Here is a 15,867-nt window from a genome sequence, read left to right as displayed (position 1 = left end):
AAAAGGCCAGTTCAGGATGAATAGAATATGCAAACATGTTCTGTCGATTTAAACGATACACTGAAATCACACGCCTCACAGTCAGTTTTATGTTCTTCCAAGCCCCGGTCCGTTTCACATGCATCTGCCTGGTTGGGTCACGTTTTCGGAAGAACTGGAAGGGGCTTTTCTTGTGTCATGAATGTCCTAAGTTTGCTTGAGTTTTTACTTTATGTGGCTACAAATTCAGGAGTTGTAGAGGGCTAACACACTTCAAAAAGTTCTAAAGAAAAACCCAACAGATTGTGTCCGGCCAAACAATGAACAGCGGTAAATAGAAAAAGAAATACAGATTGAGCAAATGCAATCGAAGCAACAGAAGTTGTTGCAGAGCTGATGGCATAAAGAACAGGACTTTATATAGTTCCAACACATGACTCTGATGTCTGTCATACCGTTCCTCAGCCGATTTTCACTATAAAAGGTGGTCGGTTGGAGCAGTGTACTGGGCGTGGCCTATAGGACATCAAACTAGAAAACAGGGCGTGGCCCACACACAAAGTTATACATCCAGGTGTTGCACGGCAACCTCCTTCACCAGCTTTTGACAAACCACCACTCTACAGCACAGCTCAGAGACTCTGGCATGCAGCACGCTCCAGATGGTCCGACTTTGTTAAACTGAGATTTAATTCAAAGATTCAGGCCCTGGCTACACTGCGCTGGAGATCTTTTCTTGATAAACGGTTTTGTTTATTTGTTGGGTTTGTTGAAATTCTGCCTACAAAAAAACTGTAATACCTGTATTAAGCCAGCAGATGGCAATAGCACTGATATTAACTACGATAAAGAGAAAAACAAGATCGTGTGGAACATTAGAACGAATGTTCTACCCAAACAACAGTAGTTCCTGTTTTCGATGACACGGCCAGGGTTCAGCTTTTATCTCTAAATATCAGACTTCTTTCTGATTCCATACTTTTCCAGGCTGAGTGGGAAATCTGCATGGTTTACCATTTTATCTCAAACAATAACTTCTTCAGCTAACTGCTAAGTTTGCTGGAAAAGGAGAGGCAGTAGGAAGAAAACGTTAAAATTATTTGAACCCTTTTGTTGTTTTTTGGCAACTTGATAAAAGAAAAACAACAAGAAAAAGTTAGAAATTTCAGTTTGAAAATTTTTCAAAAATCCTCAATTTTTCATCACCAAAACCTCAGATTACGTGTAGACAGGAGTTGCAAAACGCACACACACACAAAAAAATCTGTCTTTGTAAATCTCCTTGTCAGTGTGGACAGGGCCTACAATATGTTTAAAAACCAAACTGTTTGAAGTAAGTGTTGGAAATAATTGAAGCTGAGGTGGTGGAGTTAATTGTGGCGTATCTGGAGTTCAACGCAGTATAAATCACACGGAGTAAGATAATTCACGTGCAATAAGACCCCCACCCCCCCCCACACACACACAAACCTCCCTTCCCCAGAGTCTGCACTGCCCGAATGTTCCTTGATATTCATCTTCATCTTAGTGATGTTTTTTTCCCCCTTGTATAGTCTTCAGAGTCAGTTATGAAGGTCTTTGTGGGTCTTTAGCATTGCAAGGAAATTTTTGTTTTTTAAAATGTTCGTTTTGTGCCTGTGTGCTGTGTGTATGCGTGTGACAACACTGCAGTCATGTCTGACTGGTGTCTGTAGGTAGCATCTGAAGTCTCAAGTATCATGTGCAGGAGAACATCTCTTGGTCTCCCCGGCTTCGTTCTTTTGGATTTATCCAGGACGCTGTAAAAAAGCTCAGCTCTGCAGCATAACAGCAGCAGCTCACTGAGCTCTGTCTGTGCCTGTTTTCTCATAATTCACCGTCTCTATGGCTACACACCGAGTTCCTGTCCTGTGGCTTCGGGGCTAAACTTGAACCACTGGTGTGCTTATTTCCTTGCTGTCCTCTGTGCTTCATCAAGTCCCGTCTGTTAACAGGGAGGAAGGCCAAGAAGCTTGGAAGAGACACTTAGTGCTTTTACATCATCTTTGCTCTGGTGCGCTGCCTCTCGCTTGGCCTGCCATGTGCTTCACTTAAAGTCTATTTTCGCCCCTCTCAGTCCAGACAGAGAGGTCCGACTGTGGCAGACCTGGCCTCAGCCAAAATGGTGACTGGGAGTTGAACTGGTGCTTCTAACTCATTTGGAATGATGTTAATGCTCATAAAACAGGCCTCTGCCAGAGGCTCTGTTCATTGGTAAATACTGTACAGGGAGGGCTCGAGCCCTCAGGTCAGTCTGTGTGTTTATGTTTGTGCTTAAATGTCTGCATGTGGACTTGAATATGTATGTTTGTGCTTGACGGCATGTGTGCAGGTGGAATTATTGGAGAGTAAACATTAAAATCCCCATGTCTATGTTCTTGTGTATGAGTGTTTCTTTTTTTCTTGGAGAATATATCTATCTATGTACATATATTGTAATATATAAAGGTGTACGTATATTTCTCTGTTTCTGAGCAAGGGGGGGTGTCCTCCTCAGACATAATACTCCTTTTCTTTGTTCCTTTTGTTCTTAGAGATCTTGGCGATGCCCAGCGGCTTGTCCTTGGTGCTACCGTTGGGTTGCGTGGCCGAGTTGCTGATGTAGTTGCGGGTCTCGTCAACGTGGTAGGATCCTTCGTCTCGGTTGCGGTACTTATACATGGCATAGAGGAGGATGAGGATGCAGAGGGCGGCGGCTGCCACGATGCCCACCACCATGCCCGTGGTGCTGCTGCTCTCCACCACCACCTCGGACGGACCAGGAAACAGCCTCACGTCTGGCGAAGGAGGGCTGGCTGCTGAGGGGATGAGGCAAGGGAGAAGTGAAAGAAAAGGGTGTATTTTTTTTTCAGAACTCTATAAATTATTAGTTTGAATTACAATCAAAAGCAGTGAATGAAGATTAAGAAGGTATTGTGTATCATCATGATGAATTATTTGATAAGAACTTTGTATAATGGCAGCAAGGCAATTGTTAACTGGATCCTAGAGCCTGTTCCCACATCAATTTAAATACAGATTACCTGACACAGAGATAGTGTACAAGCAAATATAATCCACCACAATGGATATTTTATATGGATTATATGAGAAAGTAATGTGAAGTTGAGGTTAAAGGGCAGTTTTCTTTTTGTTTTGTTTTTAGGCAAAATAAATAAATTAGAAACATGTAGCACACAGTGGTTATCAGGTTTCCTCAGTAAATATGTTGTAGAACATCCTTTTGATCCAGTTACAATACTTTGGATATACATTGACCAGATTTGTACATCTACAGACTAATTTCTGCCCTTTTTTCTGCCTGAAATAGTTCAAGCTGGAGGAAGAGTGTTTGAACAGGCCGGTCAATATATTTTTGACCTATAATAGTATTTTTTTTCTTGTATCTGTTTTGGCCGATAAGTGTTTGTGGGTTTGATTCAGCAATCATGCCTTGAGATCAAGTGAAGCAAATTCATTGTTTCTTCCTTCATCTGCTATTCATTGTTTGATATGTTAATAAATATGTATTTATCTTATTTAAATTAAGACTAGTGTAACATTTGCTATCATGGTTTAATTGTTTACATGTTATCAAGGGAGGAAAAACAAACTGGACTACAAGAATTGCCCCAAAAATATGGGTGGCATGTAGTGGAGATCTGTTAGATACTGCCAAAATAATCAGCTATGGCCAATTCCATCTCTAGCTTGAACATACTTTTTCTAATTTTGCTACAGGTGCTAGACTTCAAATGAGCCATTCTTACACAGACATATACATGCAATCATCCATACTACTCCTGTCAGGTGCTGGAGTTTAACTTGGTGAGTCAGGCGTTCACCTCTTTACAGCTTTCAACTTCCTACACATGCTGTTTGCTGAACTTTTGAAAGGTACAGCAGTTCATATAACACAGCCTCCTAGGAAGAGTGAAGAAAAAAGTGCTAGAAGCTGTATCATTAAGGGATTGGAGTTTACTGCAAATGTGGACAATGATGGAGCTACCTGGAGTGTTTTGCTTTGCTATTAGATTTCAGCACCAGTCACTGGATGTCTATTTTAAAACCCTTGTTTCAGCATAAATGGGTTGAGATATTTCTCTGGTTCGAAACAAACCTGGGCCAAAGAACAATTACTGATTTTGTAATAGGGACTGCTGGTGGGAAGTCTGCCAGAAAGGTCTTGGAAAGCCATGAGATCAAGTGAGTGGAGATAGATCTTGAGTAGTGTTTTGTCATTGTATAAGAGATGCTCCCATTTCAGTGTGGCTCTGTCTCAAGGTTTAGGGCTGTTGCTTCATACTGAAAAACAAACCTCTGACACAATCTTAAGTCTTTTTAGGCATTAAATATATGTTTTTTTCACGATTTCCCAGTTTCTTTTCCCGTCTATTTTCTGACAACTCTGACCAGCTCTTCTTTCTGTGCTGAAGTAGAGTATCCCAAAAGCATGACAAAAACATGTTTCACAATTTGGATGATGGTAAAGATTCTCGATTTCTCAACCAGGTCAAAAATGTTAAAAAACAAACCAATGGACCTTGTTTTCCAAGTTTTAAGATGTTTCACTTCCCCTCCAGGAAACTTTCTCAATTCAAAATGTCTGGATTAGAGTTGAGTCTCAATCTTTATAGAGTGGACGAGCAAAGCCTTATTATGGCTTAGTAAAAATGCAAATTGAACTGAGATTTGGAAGGTGTGTTCAGACTCGTGCACTATTAGTTTTGCAGAACACATAGCATTTTTTTTCGAGGTGGAAAAAGTTTTACTTTGGTTCCTTTTACCCAGACCACTCTCTCATACATGCTATGGGCAATCCTCAAATAGGATGTCTTATTGCTTTGTCTCAACAATTATTTGCTATCATGTCATGGTTCCAAAACCGATTGACAAGAAGAGGGGCTGAAATGCAAACCAAAGAAAGTCTCAGAAACCACCCCTCTCCAACATTTTCCAAGACTAGAAACTGGTGAGAGTGAGAAAAACTGGAGAAAGGCACAAAGATAAAAGATGAACCCTGAAGGCAGCAACCGAAGTGGAAATAAAAAATTCATAGGAGTGAGTGACCAAGGGAGAAGAAAACACGACAACTGAGCGACGCATGAAAAACAAGTGGAGAAATCGATGTGACACGTGCTCTTTTTTTTTTGAACGGGTCTCACCTGAGCTGTCACAAGGTTCCAGGTCTTCATCGTCACTTGGACACTCAGCCGATGCTACCAGTAAGTCATCTGCGTTCTGTGGAGACAAGACATTGAGATCAAATAATACAGGAATAAAAGAGACAAAAGAGACAGTCTGTTCTTTGCATCCTTTCTGTTTATGTTCAACACCTGTGAGCCCACAGAAGTCCATCCATCGACCACTTTTGCCAATGCTTCGGTCTCTAAGTAAGGCTGGCAGCCAACATCAAGAGGAGAAGAAGAAAGAGCAGGGAGGGGCGGACAATGAATCCTTTAACCCACTAGGGAACTACTCGTTATCTCCTGCTCTCTCAGCCCTCCCCTCTTCATTTCCTGAAGCCTGTTTTTTTTTATTTTGCTGCTTCCTGTTTACAGCCTTCATAATCTCTGATTGGGAATTTAATACAGAATAAGAAGCAAAAGGGATAAAACGTTAACAAGCTTTTCTCTTTGTTTCATATTCTAAAAGTGAATAACCTCAGTAGCTTTTTCTCTGTCCGTGGAAAAAGCGCCTTCTTTCCCTTTCCAGTCCTGCTCCTCCTGTTGCCATGGCAACTCTAAGTTCATGCTGTTAAAAATGATGGGGAATATAAAAAAAAAGGGAGTGTTCACACTCAATGGGGACCTTTGCATTGATTTGCTATTCCTGCCTGAGTGTGTGAAGCGGAAAGAAGAAAGAGTTGGTTAAAGATAGATGGGCAGATGAAGAGGATTTTTTAAATATAGATATTTTAGAAATAGCAGTTCCAGAGAAAGAGAAAAAAAGTGAGATCAGTGCTTCAATAAAAACTGCAGCTGTCTTTCTTTAATACTGTGTAAATGCACCCTGCATATTCATGAACTAGCGTTAAGCATCGCCTGCGTTTGACGCCTTGGCATGAGAGATTTTTAACGTGTGTACGTGCTTCTGTACCACGCTGGGCGCTTGGTGCCGGCACTAAATTAAAATTGGATTGTGATGCATTGCAGTGGATGTTAGTAACCCAGTGAGAGCGGCAGAGCTTGAGAGCAAGATTACACCCAAACTAAGGGAGAATTGGAACCCAATCAAAGCACTAATTGGCCGATGATGTCTTAGAACAACAAACCCGCTAAACATTGCTTTCTCATCAACTTGCCTCTGTAGGAACAAGAGCTGTTTAAGCAAAAGGAAGAGTATTATTAATTCATTCTTTGAAAAGAAGTCTGCCCATTCCTTGTGAGGCACAATGTTGGTTCTAACAAGTTTCTGTGGTTTATGTTGCCATGAAACATGTTTTAGGTCAGTGATGCTTGGCCCTGTCTCTCTCCTTTCATGGGGTTTCCAATCAGTTCTACCCACTGGACTGTCATAGACAGCTGGGATGAGCTTAGCCACTGGCATCCAGCCAGTCAATAAACCCGCTGTGTCTTTGCCAGGATGCACCCAGCACATGAACCGCATCACCCCTGATATCTTCCATTGATTAATACCTACCAGCCTTACTTGATCACCAAACCGGAGAAATCTATGTGCCCTACAAAATCATAATCAAAATAGTACATTTAATAAGCTCACTCCTCTGATTCATGACATCAACAAATCAGCTGACAGCCCTTTTGAAATGGGAAGGTGTCAATTTTGAGTATCGATCCATCTCCTGCATGGGACACACTGAACATGAGGGAAACTAAACTCTATTTGCATCCCATTGTTGGATCACGGAAGCTATCAGATGCTCCAACCTCGCTCCGGTTTTCTGTCTGCATCTTTTGTTCCCAATTTTTCAAAGTCTAACAAAAAAGCATGCTGGCAAATAGACAGACAAAGGTTTTTAACTATTGCAAGAGACGAAATAAACACAAAGGTAAACTGTGCGGTAGCATGCTTAAAAAGTAAAATCTCTACCTGAGCAGCCGAGCAGTGCCAGCGGCCATCCAAGCCTCCCTGACTGCCTTGTTCACACATAATACCTGCTCTATGTCCTCACACATTTGCAGAAGATTCAACAGCTTGCCTGCTACCTTCACACACACCCATACATGCACACACACACACACACTATATCAGTCAAGAATGCTCCACTGATCTGTTTCTATTCAACTTCATCAACACAGGCATACAGCAAACCAGGATGAAGTTGCAGGGTTGATGAAGAGATCCTGACGAGAGAGAGGAGATAAGCTAGCTCCACTACTGCAGATGGTGAGATAGACTCATACAACGCCTGCATTAACAGCCTATCACTGGAGCTCAACCACAGACTAGGAGGGAGGGGGTACAGGACACGAAGAGGAGGAGGAGGATGAGGAGGGGGTAGTGAGTAAATATGGAAAGATATGGAGGATAAGAGAGAGAAAGGGAAAGTGAGAAGAAAGGAAAAAAAAGTGAGTCGGGAGATTTAGAAGAGAAACTGCAGCAGAAAAAAAGATGGAGACAAAGGTTTGAAGTCAGTAGAGACCTTACAGAGAGAGAAGGTGTGGATGTACAAAAAAAAAAAAAAAAAATCTCTTTCACTAATATTTTGGCCATATTGAGCCCCAGGTTTCTTTTATCACTTTGCATAAAAAAAAAAAAAGCTGATCTACATATGCAGAAGCGCCGCGTCCAAAGACAGAGAGGAAACATCAAATCCAAGCCCTCATCTGGGACTCGGAGTGCACCTCTAGCATAAACAGTCACACAATCTCTTTGCTGGTTCTCAGCTGTCATGCATTATTAATCCCTTCCACACAAAAATCAACTCATGGACTTCAGGAGACGGCGCTGAAAACATTCTTTCTGCACAAAGCACTTATAGAAGCAGTAGAAACCCACTGGCAATATGAGCAGACCAATTTTCATTCAGACAAACACACACACACACACATGCCAAAGACTAATTTGCTCAATTAATGGGAGTCGCAACACCTTAGTAAGACATCTCCCACTGTCCCACCTGTGACGCAATGTGCGGCAATCTGGGCTTATTGTTCTGGATCCTCCTGATTGTTTGTGTGTTTGCAATCTGTTTTTATCTACCCTTTTTTGTGTGTGCTGCTTAAGGCCAGGTTAGTTGCCTGGCAACGCAAGGCAACCTCAATAGAGAAGCTGTCTAGTCTTTTCAAACAAGACAAAAGCTGTGTGCAAACTGTCCACCTGGAGACTATGTGGTCAAAGAACTTTGCAGAGGTGCTTAAATTGTTATGCAATATGTTTATGTCTTGCCAAACACCATATCAATCAAAAATGTATCACAACTCATTGAGCTACAAAAGCATGCTAATGCAAATACCCACAACTATTATCTCAGTGTTTTTAGCTACACAGATTGCTGGCATGCAAAGTCCCTCTATTGTGATGTTAGTGAAATATGTTTTTGGAGTTTGTCAGCAACTGAATAGAGTATAGAAAAGCTGCAGGCTCCTCTTCTAACTTGTCCAGGACAAGCATGGGGAAAAGGTTATTCCTAACAAACTTACAAACTGGGCTGAAAAGGAGCTGCGTGTGTCACTACCCGAACTGTCCCGAAAGCTCAATCGGTATAATCGGCTCATTTGCGCATGCATAACCAGATATGCGTCCGGGTCGCCCTCGATATTAATTCGTAAAAAATATGTCAATTAAAATTTACCCCTCCTTAAAAATAGTAAGCTTACTAATCTATGAGGTTTTAAAGGTTATTAATATATTTCCCGAGAAAATAAATGCATTAAAATTATTTCTGTTTTATCACTTTTCTGTGCCGGAAATGGGATCCTACGCTTCTTTGGGGAGCTAACTTTTTTGGCTTTGGATTTAAACATAAATCTAGTCTTTATGAGTTTTAGTTTTTCCTTTTGTGTTAACTGTATTGTATATAGAGCATAATCTAAGGAAGGAAATAATAACAACAACAAAAACAAGATAAACATGGTTTAATCATATTTTGCTGGACTACTCTGAGCATGTCCAATGATGATGTCAAGCTGTTTAACAGAAAATGTAAAACGCATTAAATTGTCTCAGGAAAGTCATAAAAAATGTTTTAAAGATTTGTTTTGGCATTCTTTAGTTATTAAAGGAAAGACATAAGTACTTTATGGCATTATGTATCTATATCTGGTTGCAGACGCGCAAATGAGCTGATGGTACGGATCATGGTTCCAGGACGGATCGGGTAGTGACAGAAATTCTGTCCACATGGATGCCACACAGGGGGTGTAGAAGCTCAAAATGATGTAATTTGGTTGCACTGACAAATATTAGCAACCCCCCCCCCCCAAAAAAAAAATCGTATTGTTGACTTGGCTTGCGTTCACACATCAGGTAATGACGCTCAGGTCTGAGTTTTTGCTCAAAACTTTTTGCGTTGTGGTTTGTGTTAGTATCTGTCTGAATGCTTCATGAGATGTCACACAGCACTTTTTTAAGGATGTATTAATAGATGTGTGTTACTAGAATTTTCAGTAAGCTTTGTTAAATAAAAAGTAACAGTGTAGGCAAGTGTCTGTATTGTTATCAAAATGTTGGCAATGGAAGCTGCCAATATTACCCTCACATCATAACAAGATGCAAAAAGTTAAGAAAACAGAGAGCACAACTATTCACAAGAGCATTTCATTTGTCAGTGATTGTTAACTGATCTATAATGTAAAGGCAGGACAAAATGTGGCGTGACTGCTCAGACTGCTAATGCTTTAAAATCTAGCAGATATGTATCTGTTGAGCACCAGAAATAAAGTGGCTGAAAACTTTTTTTTTAATGAAAAACATTGACATCGGGCCCTTCAGACTCCTTTGAAAAAGTTAAATGTGGGTTGCATATGGGCAAAGTAATCACATGTGGGTCGCAAGCTGCTGTCTGAGTACAGTCTAGAACTCAGCCCTTAAAGACTTGAGACTTGACTTAGCCGTGCGATATGGGACTGATGTCTCATTAATCCTCATGTAATTAGGACAGAAAATAAACTCATATGTAACAACACAGGCGATACCCTGAAGTGACATTTCTTTTCTAACAGGTCATGATTTGCCTATAGCAAGCTTAAGAAGCAACCCGTAGTTTGATGGTTTTGACCAGAGTATTGGTAAATTATTGCTGTATTAAAGGTATAGAGACAATCTTTTATTTCTGGTTGGATCAACACAATAAGTGGACCTCCTAATTGTCAATCATTCTGGTGATATTTTTAAATAACACCGTCCTTCGTGCTCGTCCATTTAGCTACCTTTTTCTGCACATGCGCATTTTCAGGCACATATTTGTGGTGAGCTACGGTTTCAGAAAGTCATTTAAAATTCACTTTTCTCAACCCGGTTCTTTGAAAATGGCCGAGGGTCGTAAGAGAAAAAGAGTCTACAAAGTGTATGAGAAGGAGAGAAAGGCTTCAAAGGAGGTGGATATATCCCGGAATGGGATCATGTTTCTGTCATACAATCTTTTTTCCAATTAAACATTTTTTGATGCTTAGATTTTAATGGATAAGTTTGGATAAAGTACTCATTGAAAAAGAGGATTTTCAACAGCCAACTTTTGTGGTTTACACTCCTTGAGGAAGGTTAAATTGCTGGTTATTCTCCTGCAGGAGTGTCGTAGTGAGCTTGTCGTAGGTATGACGTGGATATTTTTGATTTAAGCCCAACTTTGAAGCGTGGTCTTCCACACCACAATGCAAGAGGGACAGTCACGAACTAGCTGTGGGTCTAGATATGGTCGAGGCGGTGAGGAAGGGGAAAAACGCAAGGGGCAAGTTTGTGCGACAATGGAGGGACATGAGGGCGAAGAAGAGCGGGGGTCCAGGTGGAAAAAGGGTCCCAGCGTTCTCGGGCACCTCGCTCTTCTAGCTGGTCCATCTTCACGAGTCGTTTCACACAATGACGGTCATACGAAAGAAACAAGCTGGTAAGATACCAAACAGGAAATACGCATAGTGTAGAGCGTATGTAGATTTGATCAATCAGAGGCCTCCTGTCTCCAGCACTGTCTGCGGTCGCCTACAAATTTTTGAGAGGTGCACCAGTGTCTGCGGCCTGGTTTGTGAGCATAAACCAGCCCTAAGACAGCAGTTCTCATGATAGTTTATTAGTGGCCTAGTCATTTTATGTAATATATTAACTTTCTGCAAAACTAATGAGAAAACATGATAGAATGAGGCAGGGAACATTTCAAACAGAACTCTACCACAAACAGAATTTGAGAGTTGACATGAATGACTCATATAAGAGCTAAATCTTTTTTTCTTTATACTGAGCATATAGCAGGTCTGACCTAGTTTACATCAGGGGGTTTTGATTCTACTGTAAAACTCTGCATGTTGGATTTAACCTTGACATCAGAACTTCACAAAGCTGGAGCAGGTTGTTTAACACGCACACACACCAGCATCGAGACACTGAGAGGTCAGGTGTGAAAAGAAGCCCCTATGACATCGCTGTCACTCTGCAGCTTTATCAATCCAGCTCACATAATCCATTATTGATGCCTGAGGCTTAGCTCACAGCTATCAGTGCTCCATTATTTACGTCTGAAACAGCTGGTGGTTTATACACAGAGGAACAGCTCTCTGTGGGAGTCTAGATGCCAGAGAGAGAAAGTAAGCTGCGGGTAGTGGTACCCTCTATTTCCATGGCAACTAGTATCATGTAGAATTTTCTTTCTGGTATGGCTGTTTTATAACACAGAAGAACTGCAGCAGACAGGGACAACCAAAACGAGCTGAACATTTTGATTGTAGTGATCTGAACAATGGAGGAAAACTCTGAAATCAAACTGTTGAGGATGGGTCTTACTTTCTTTATATCAACCCCATATTTGCCTGTAGTCTGAGTTATAATCATTTATCGTTGTCTATAATTTCTTTCTGAAGTCTGATTTTCATTGTGTTTCTAAAGACATGATTTGTAAAGCTATGTCATTTTCCATTAGCAAAACATTCATTGCAAAAACATTTGTAAGAAGTTCTTATAATTAGTTGAGAATTTGCAATCAGGTCAATTTCAGTTCACACAGCAATTGTTCTGTCTCGATCAGTCCTTCCAGAGAGGTCTGATTATCGTGGAGATGAATCTGCCATGTCTGTTATGTTAATAGTATATCTGTTCTCCCTACTGCCTTCTGGGGAGAGGCTTTGCAGCATCCGCTGCAGGCCCAGCAGGTTCTGCAACAGCCTTTTCCCTGCTGCAATCGCTGTTAAACTGTTGAAACTCTAAACTAAACTCTACATCACAATTGCAACATCATATTTGCACTACTAAGGTGGCTGCTTTTTTAAACAATCCCTTTAAATTTAACACAACGCAATGTTCTACTGCATTTTGCAGCACATTAATTTATTTTGCACTGCACTGAACCTTTCCATATCAATGCCTTTGGCACCATGACTTTTAAACTGGATTTTTTTTTCTTCTACACTGTTTACATTCTTGATCACTGCTGCACTTTATAAATTGTAATGTTAATTTCACTGTTTGAAGCTGCATGCATCAACATTTGGATGAGCATCTGGTTAAAATCAGAAACTGGAGGTTGAAAATTTAAACTTTTGAAGCTCGACGTGGCTCGTCAACCAATCAGAGAAGCTGATTTGCGAGCTGGCTCGGAGACAGTGACTGCATCCAAACATGATGAATATATATATAAGGGGGTTTCACTCATTTTAGGTTTAAGAGAAAAGGCAAGAGAGAGTATTTTTTCGTAGAAGAAGGAGAAGTGAGAGTTCCCTGCTAATGCCACTAAAATATTTTCTTACTCAAAGGTGGCAAAAAGGTTCTAATGAATACCTACACTAACTCAAAATGCAATTAAAATAATCATTTTCTTATACTATTGTGGTACTTAGAGTTTTTTCCACCTAAAAACAGTTTATAATAAGCTTTAGCCACAAATAATGGCAGCAGAAAATCCCAGATTGATTTTCTGACTTCTGGGAGATTTCAATGAAGATTCTCAATGAGACTGCCCACCTTTATGCTGGGATCTGCTGCTCGAAACAAATACAACAAAAATTGAAAGGTAAGATCATAATCCTTATAAACTGACTGACTCAAAACATATTTTGAGGTGTACCTTTTCACTTAAAACTACCTTTAAACTTGGCTTGTGTGTGTGTACTGTGAACAACCAAAACTGTTTTATCTCAGATTTTTCCTCATCATGTCTTTTTCTTAAGTTTTGGAAATCCTCTGAAAATTTTTAAATCTTGCAGTGTTAATCATATCTGAACCTCTTCTTTAAATAAATCTGAGTTTGTATATAGAGAGTTATAGAGAAATGCAAGGAGGAAATTATAAATCACCTCCTGCAACAGCAGCAACAAGAGAAAACAATGCTTTGGTATTTATCCTATTTATATTACAGTATTTAAAACATTTGCTATTTTCATATCATTTTGATTTCTAGTTCAAGTTGAAAAATACAAAATTTGTATAATTTGTAAATTCTAGCCCATAGCTTTTCATTTTCACATTTCCAGAGTCACCCAAGTTTTTGTAAGATAGATGGATAGATGGATTTAATGACGGAATGAATGGAGGGATGAATTGATTGACTAATAATTCACTAATGGATGAATAGAATATGAGATGGAGGTTTCCAACTATGATTAGTGTCTTCATTAAAAGCTATAGTATTCTTTTAAAACATGGATCAATCAAGAGTGCTGGTCAGCCACTGAAGAGGCAGGCAGCTGACTGCGGTGGCAGAGGGAGGAAGCACATATTGTGAGGTGCTTGGAGGCCAAGGGTTAGGTGTTCTAGAGCAGGCCTGCATGAAGCAGCTAATATTTAGGATTATAAATACTGATAATGATAATAATAATATTGTTACATTGTGAAGACAATTCCTCCCCGCAATAGGTAATTTGGTCAGCCTTGTTTTCACATATCTATGCAAATTGAAAATGATGCAAGATATGTTTATATTCATAGAAAACTAAAAATATCAGTTTTTAAGATATTTTTATTTGACACACAGTGTTGAAAACTGAAATTGTCCCCTTTGTTTAACTGGAACCGAGTTTGTGATCATTAATTAAAGCTCTCTGTTTATTGTTATTCTTCATCCATAATGTCTTATTTCTCAGGCTTTGCTTCTTATTTAACAGAAGTGACGTAATTGGTGGAAAAGCTCAATTTATAATATTACACATGAAGAAACTTGCCTTGGCAGTTGCAAAGTAAAAAAAAAAGTCACCCCTTGACACATCTTGATATTCTGTTAGTCTTGATAAATGGACTGTGTGCATATTAATCCTCTCATAGCAGCCCTCATAATGAATCTTCAATGAGTGCTTTTTAATTAAGTTTTGTAATACTACAGGATGATTGTAGAGTAGTAATGAGACTTGTGTGCGGAGGAGATCTGAAGAACACTAGAAAGAAGATATATGACCATATAGTCAGTCCAAGACTGAATAAAGTTCAAGCAATCCATGTTTACAGTCTTATTATTCAGCCATAAAAGCACAAATAATATCTGTTTTTAATTGTGTAGACCTTATTATTTGTGTAAATGTCCTACATTTTATTGTGAGATAAGATAAAATGGTCTTAATCAAATTTGTTTTATATGATCTGTTAAGGATTTCTCTGATTTATTCATTTTCTTTGAAAGTATTGGTAAAGAAGCCATGACTTGCATCCCACACAAAATTCAGGGATCAAATAAAGACATTATCTGATCATATATTCTGTTTAAGATTTTTTTAGACTTATTTTCGTTAGTTCACAGCCCTTAACGTCTATTTTAAACTCAAGGGCAGTCATGTTCACTGTGAATTTGTGTGAAACAATATTACAGTTGGTAAGATTTAAATAAGAAACCAAAGAGGAGAAACTGACAAATAAAAAAGGAGGGAAGGACTAATGGGAGGAGGGAAGGAAGACAAAAATGGAAAGAAGATTGTGGGTCAGTAGGATGTAAGTGTGGTTTGATGATAGTAATTAAGTACAAATATCTCAGTATTATCGTGTGCAATTATAATGTGGCAAAGGACAATTTGGAGTGCAATAACCATTAGCTAATATATTCCAAATGTTATAAACTTCCATTTTATACGCTAATGTACTATTTAGCCAGTAGGACCAATTGTCTCATCAGTTGATGCTCACACCAGACACAAATGACATAATCAAAGACGCTAAAGGTCACAGAACAATAGGAGCACTGATGAAATCAGGTACATATTGCAAATGATATCATCATCTCAATATCTACCAGCGACATTCCAATATTTTCTGATATGATGCAGCGCTATACGTAAGGATGGGGCGGTAGGGCATGAGGGAGGAAAGCAAAGGAATACTGCAATGAAAGAAAAGATAGGGAAGATAGGAAACAAGAGATAAGTAAGGACAATAGAGGTTAAAGGAAGAAGGGGCACAAGAAAATACAAAAGAAAGGAAGAAAACAAATTAATTTAGAAAGGATGGAGAGAAATACACAAAGAGAGACAGAGGTAAGGTCACAATGGAAGAAAGGAAGGACAGAAGGAAGGAAGGAGTTATCATGTCCGCCACTACTGTAACCATCTCCTTCTTATTGCGTATTTTTCTCTTTTAAAATTAGTCCATAAAATATCAGCTTTGCTTTTTCCTCATTGGTTATTGTTATTGTATTTATTTTTGTTTACAAAGAACTCATATTGGATCTGTAGAAGTTTTCCTCTGTATCACCTGAATTCCTGTGTAATTGTTTTATATTTGATTTTTTTATGGTCTTGTGGGTGTGATAAAATCACCGATTTCAAATCTTGAAAAAAAAAACAGGCATGAGCACTAGAAATAATA

General features: G+C 39.4%; 1 protein-coding gene across 11 annotated transcripts in view; it reads right to left on the bottom strand.

Annotated features, from left to right (window-relative positions):
- Positions 1-1,597: 1,597 nt before the first annotated feature.
- The window catches only part of LOC107085548 (neurexin-1a-like), a 97,551-nt gene continuing 83,281 nt past the window's right edge, over positions 1,598-15,867 (bottom strand). For 9 of the 11 annotated variants that reach the window (XM_015375922.1, XM_015375912.1, XM_015375917.1 and 6 more), the window contains 2 exons: positions 5,142-5,217; positions 1,598-2,795 (listed from right to left, as the gene is read on the bottom strand). In XM_015375922.1, coding sequence (XP_015231408.1) covers positions 2,491-2,795; positions 5,142-5,217 — 381 coding nt within the window. In that variant the 3' untranslated portion in view covers positions 1,598-2,490. The remainder of the gene's footprint in view (positions 2,796-5,141; positions 5,218-15,867) is intronic. The other 2 variants (XM_015375913.1, XM_015375920.1) reach the window with 1 other exon arrangement.

Source organism: Cyprinodon variegatus, unplaced genomic scaffold (genome assembly GCF_000732505.1).
Source record: "Cyprinodon variegatus isolate N-32 unplaced genomic scaffold, C_variegatus-1.0 Scaffold127, whole genome shotgun sequence".
Taxonomy (NCBI): Eukaryota; Metazoa; Chordata; class Actinopteri; order Cyprinodontiformes; family Cyprinodontidae; genus Cyprinodon; species Cyprinodon variegatus.
This window is presented reverse-complemented; position numbering and strand designations above follow the sequence as displayed.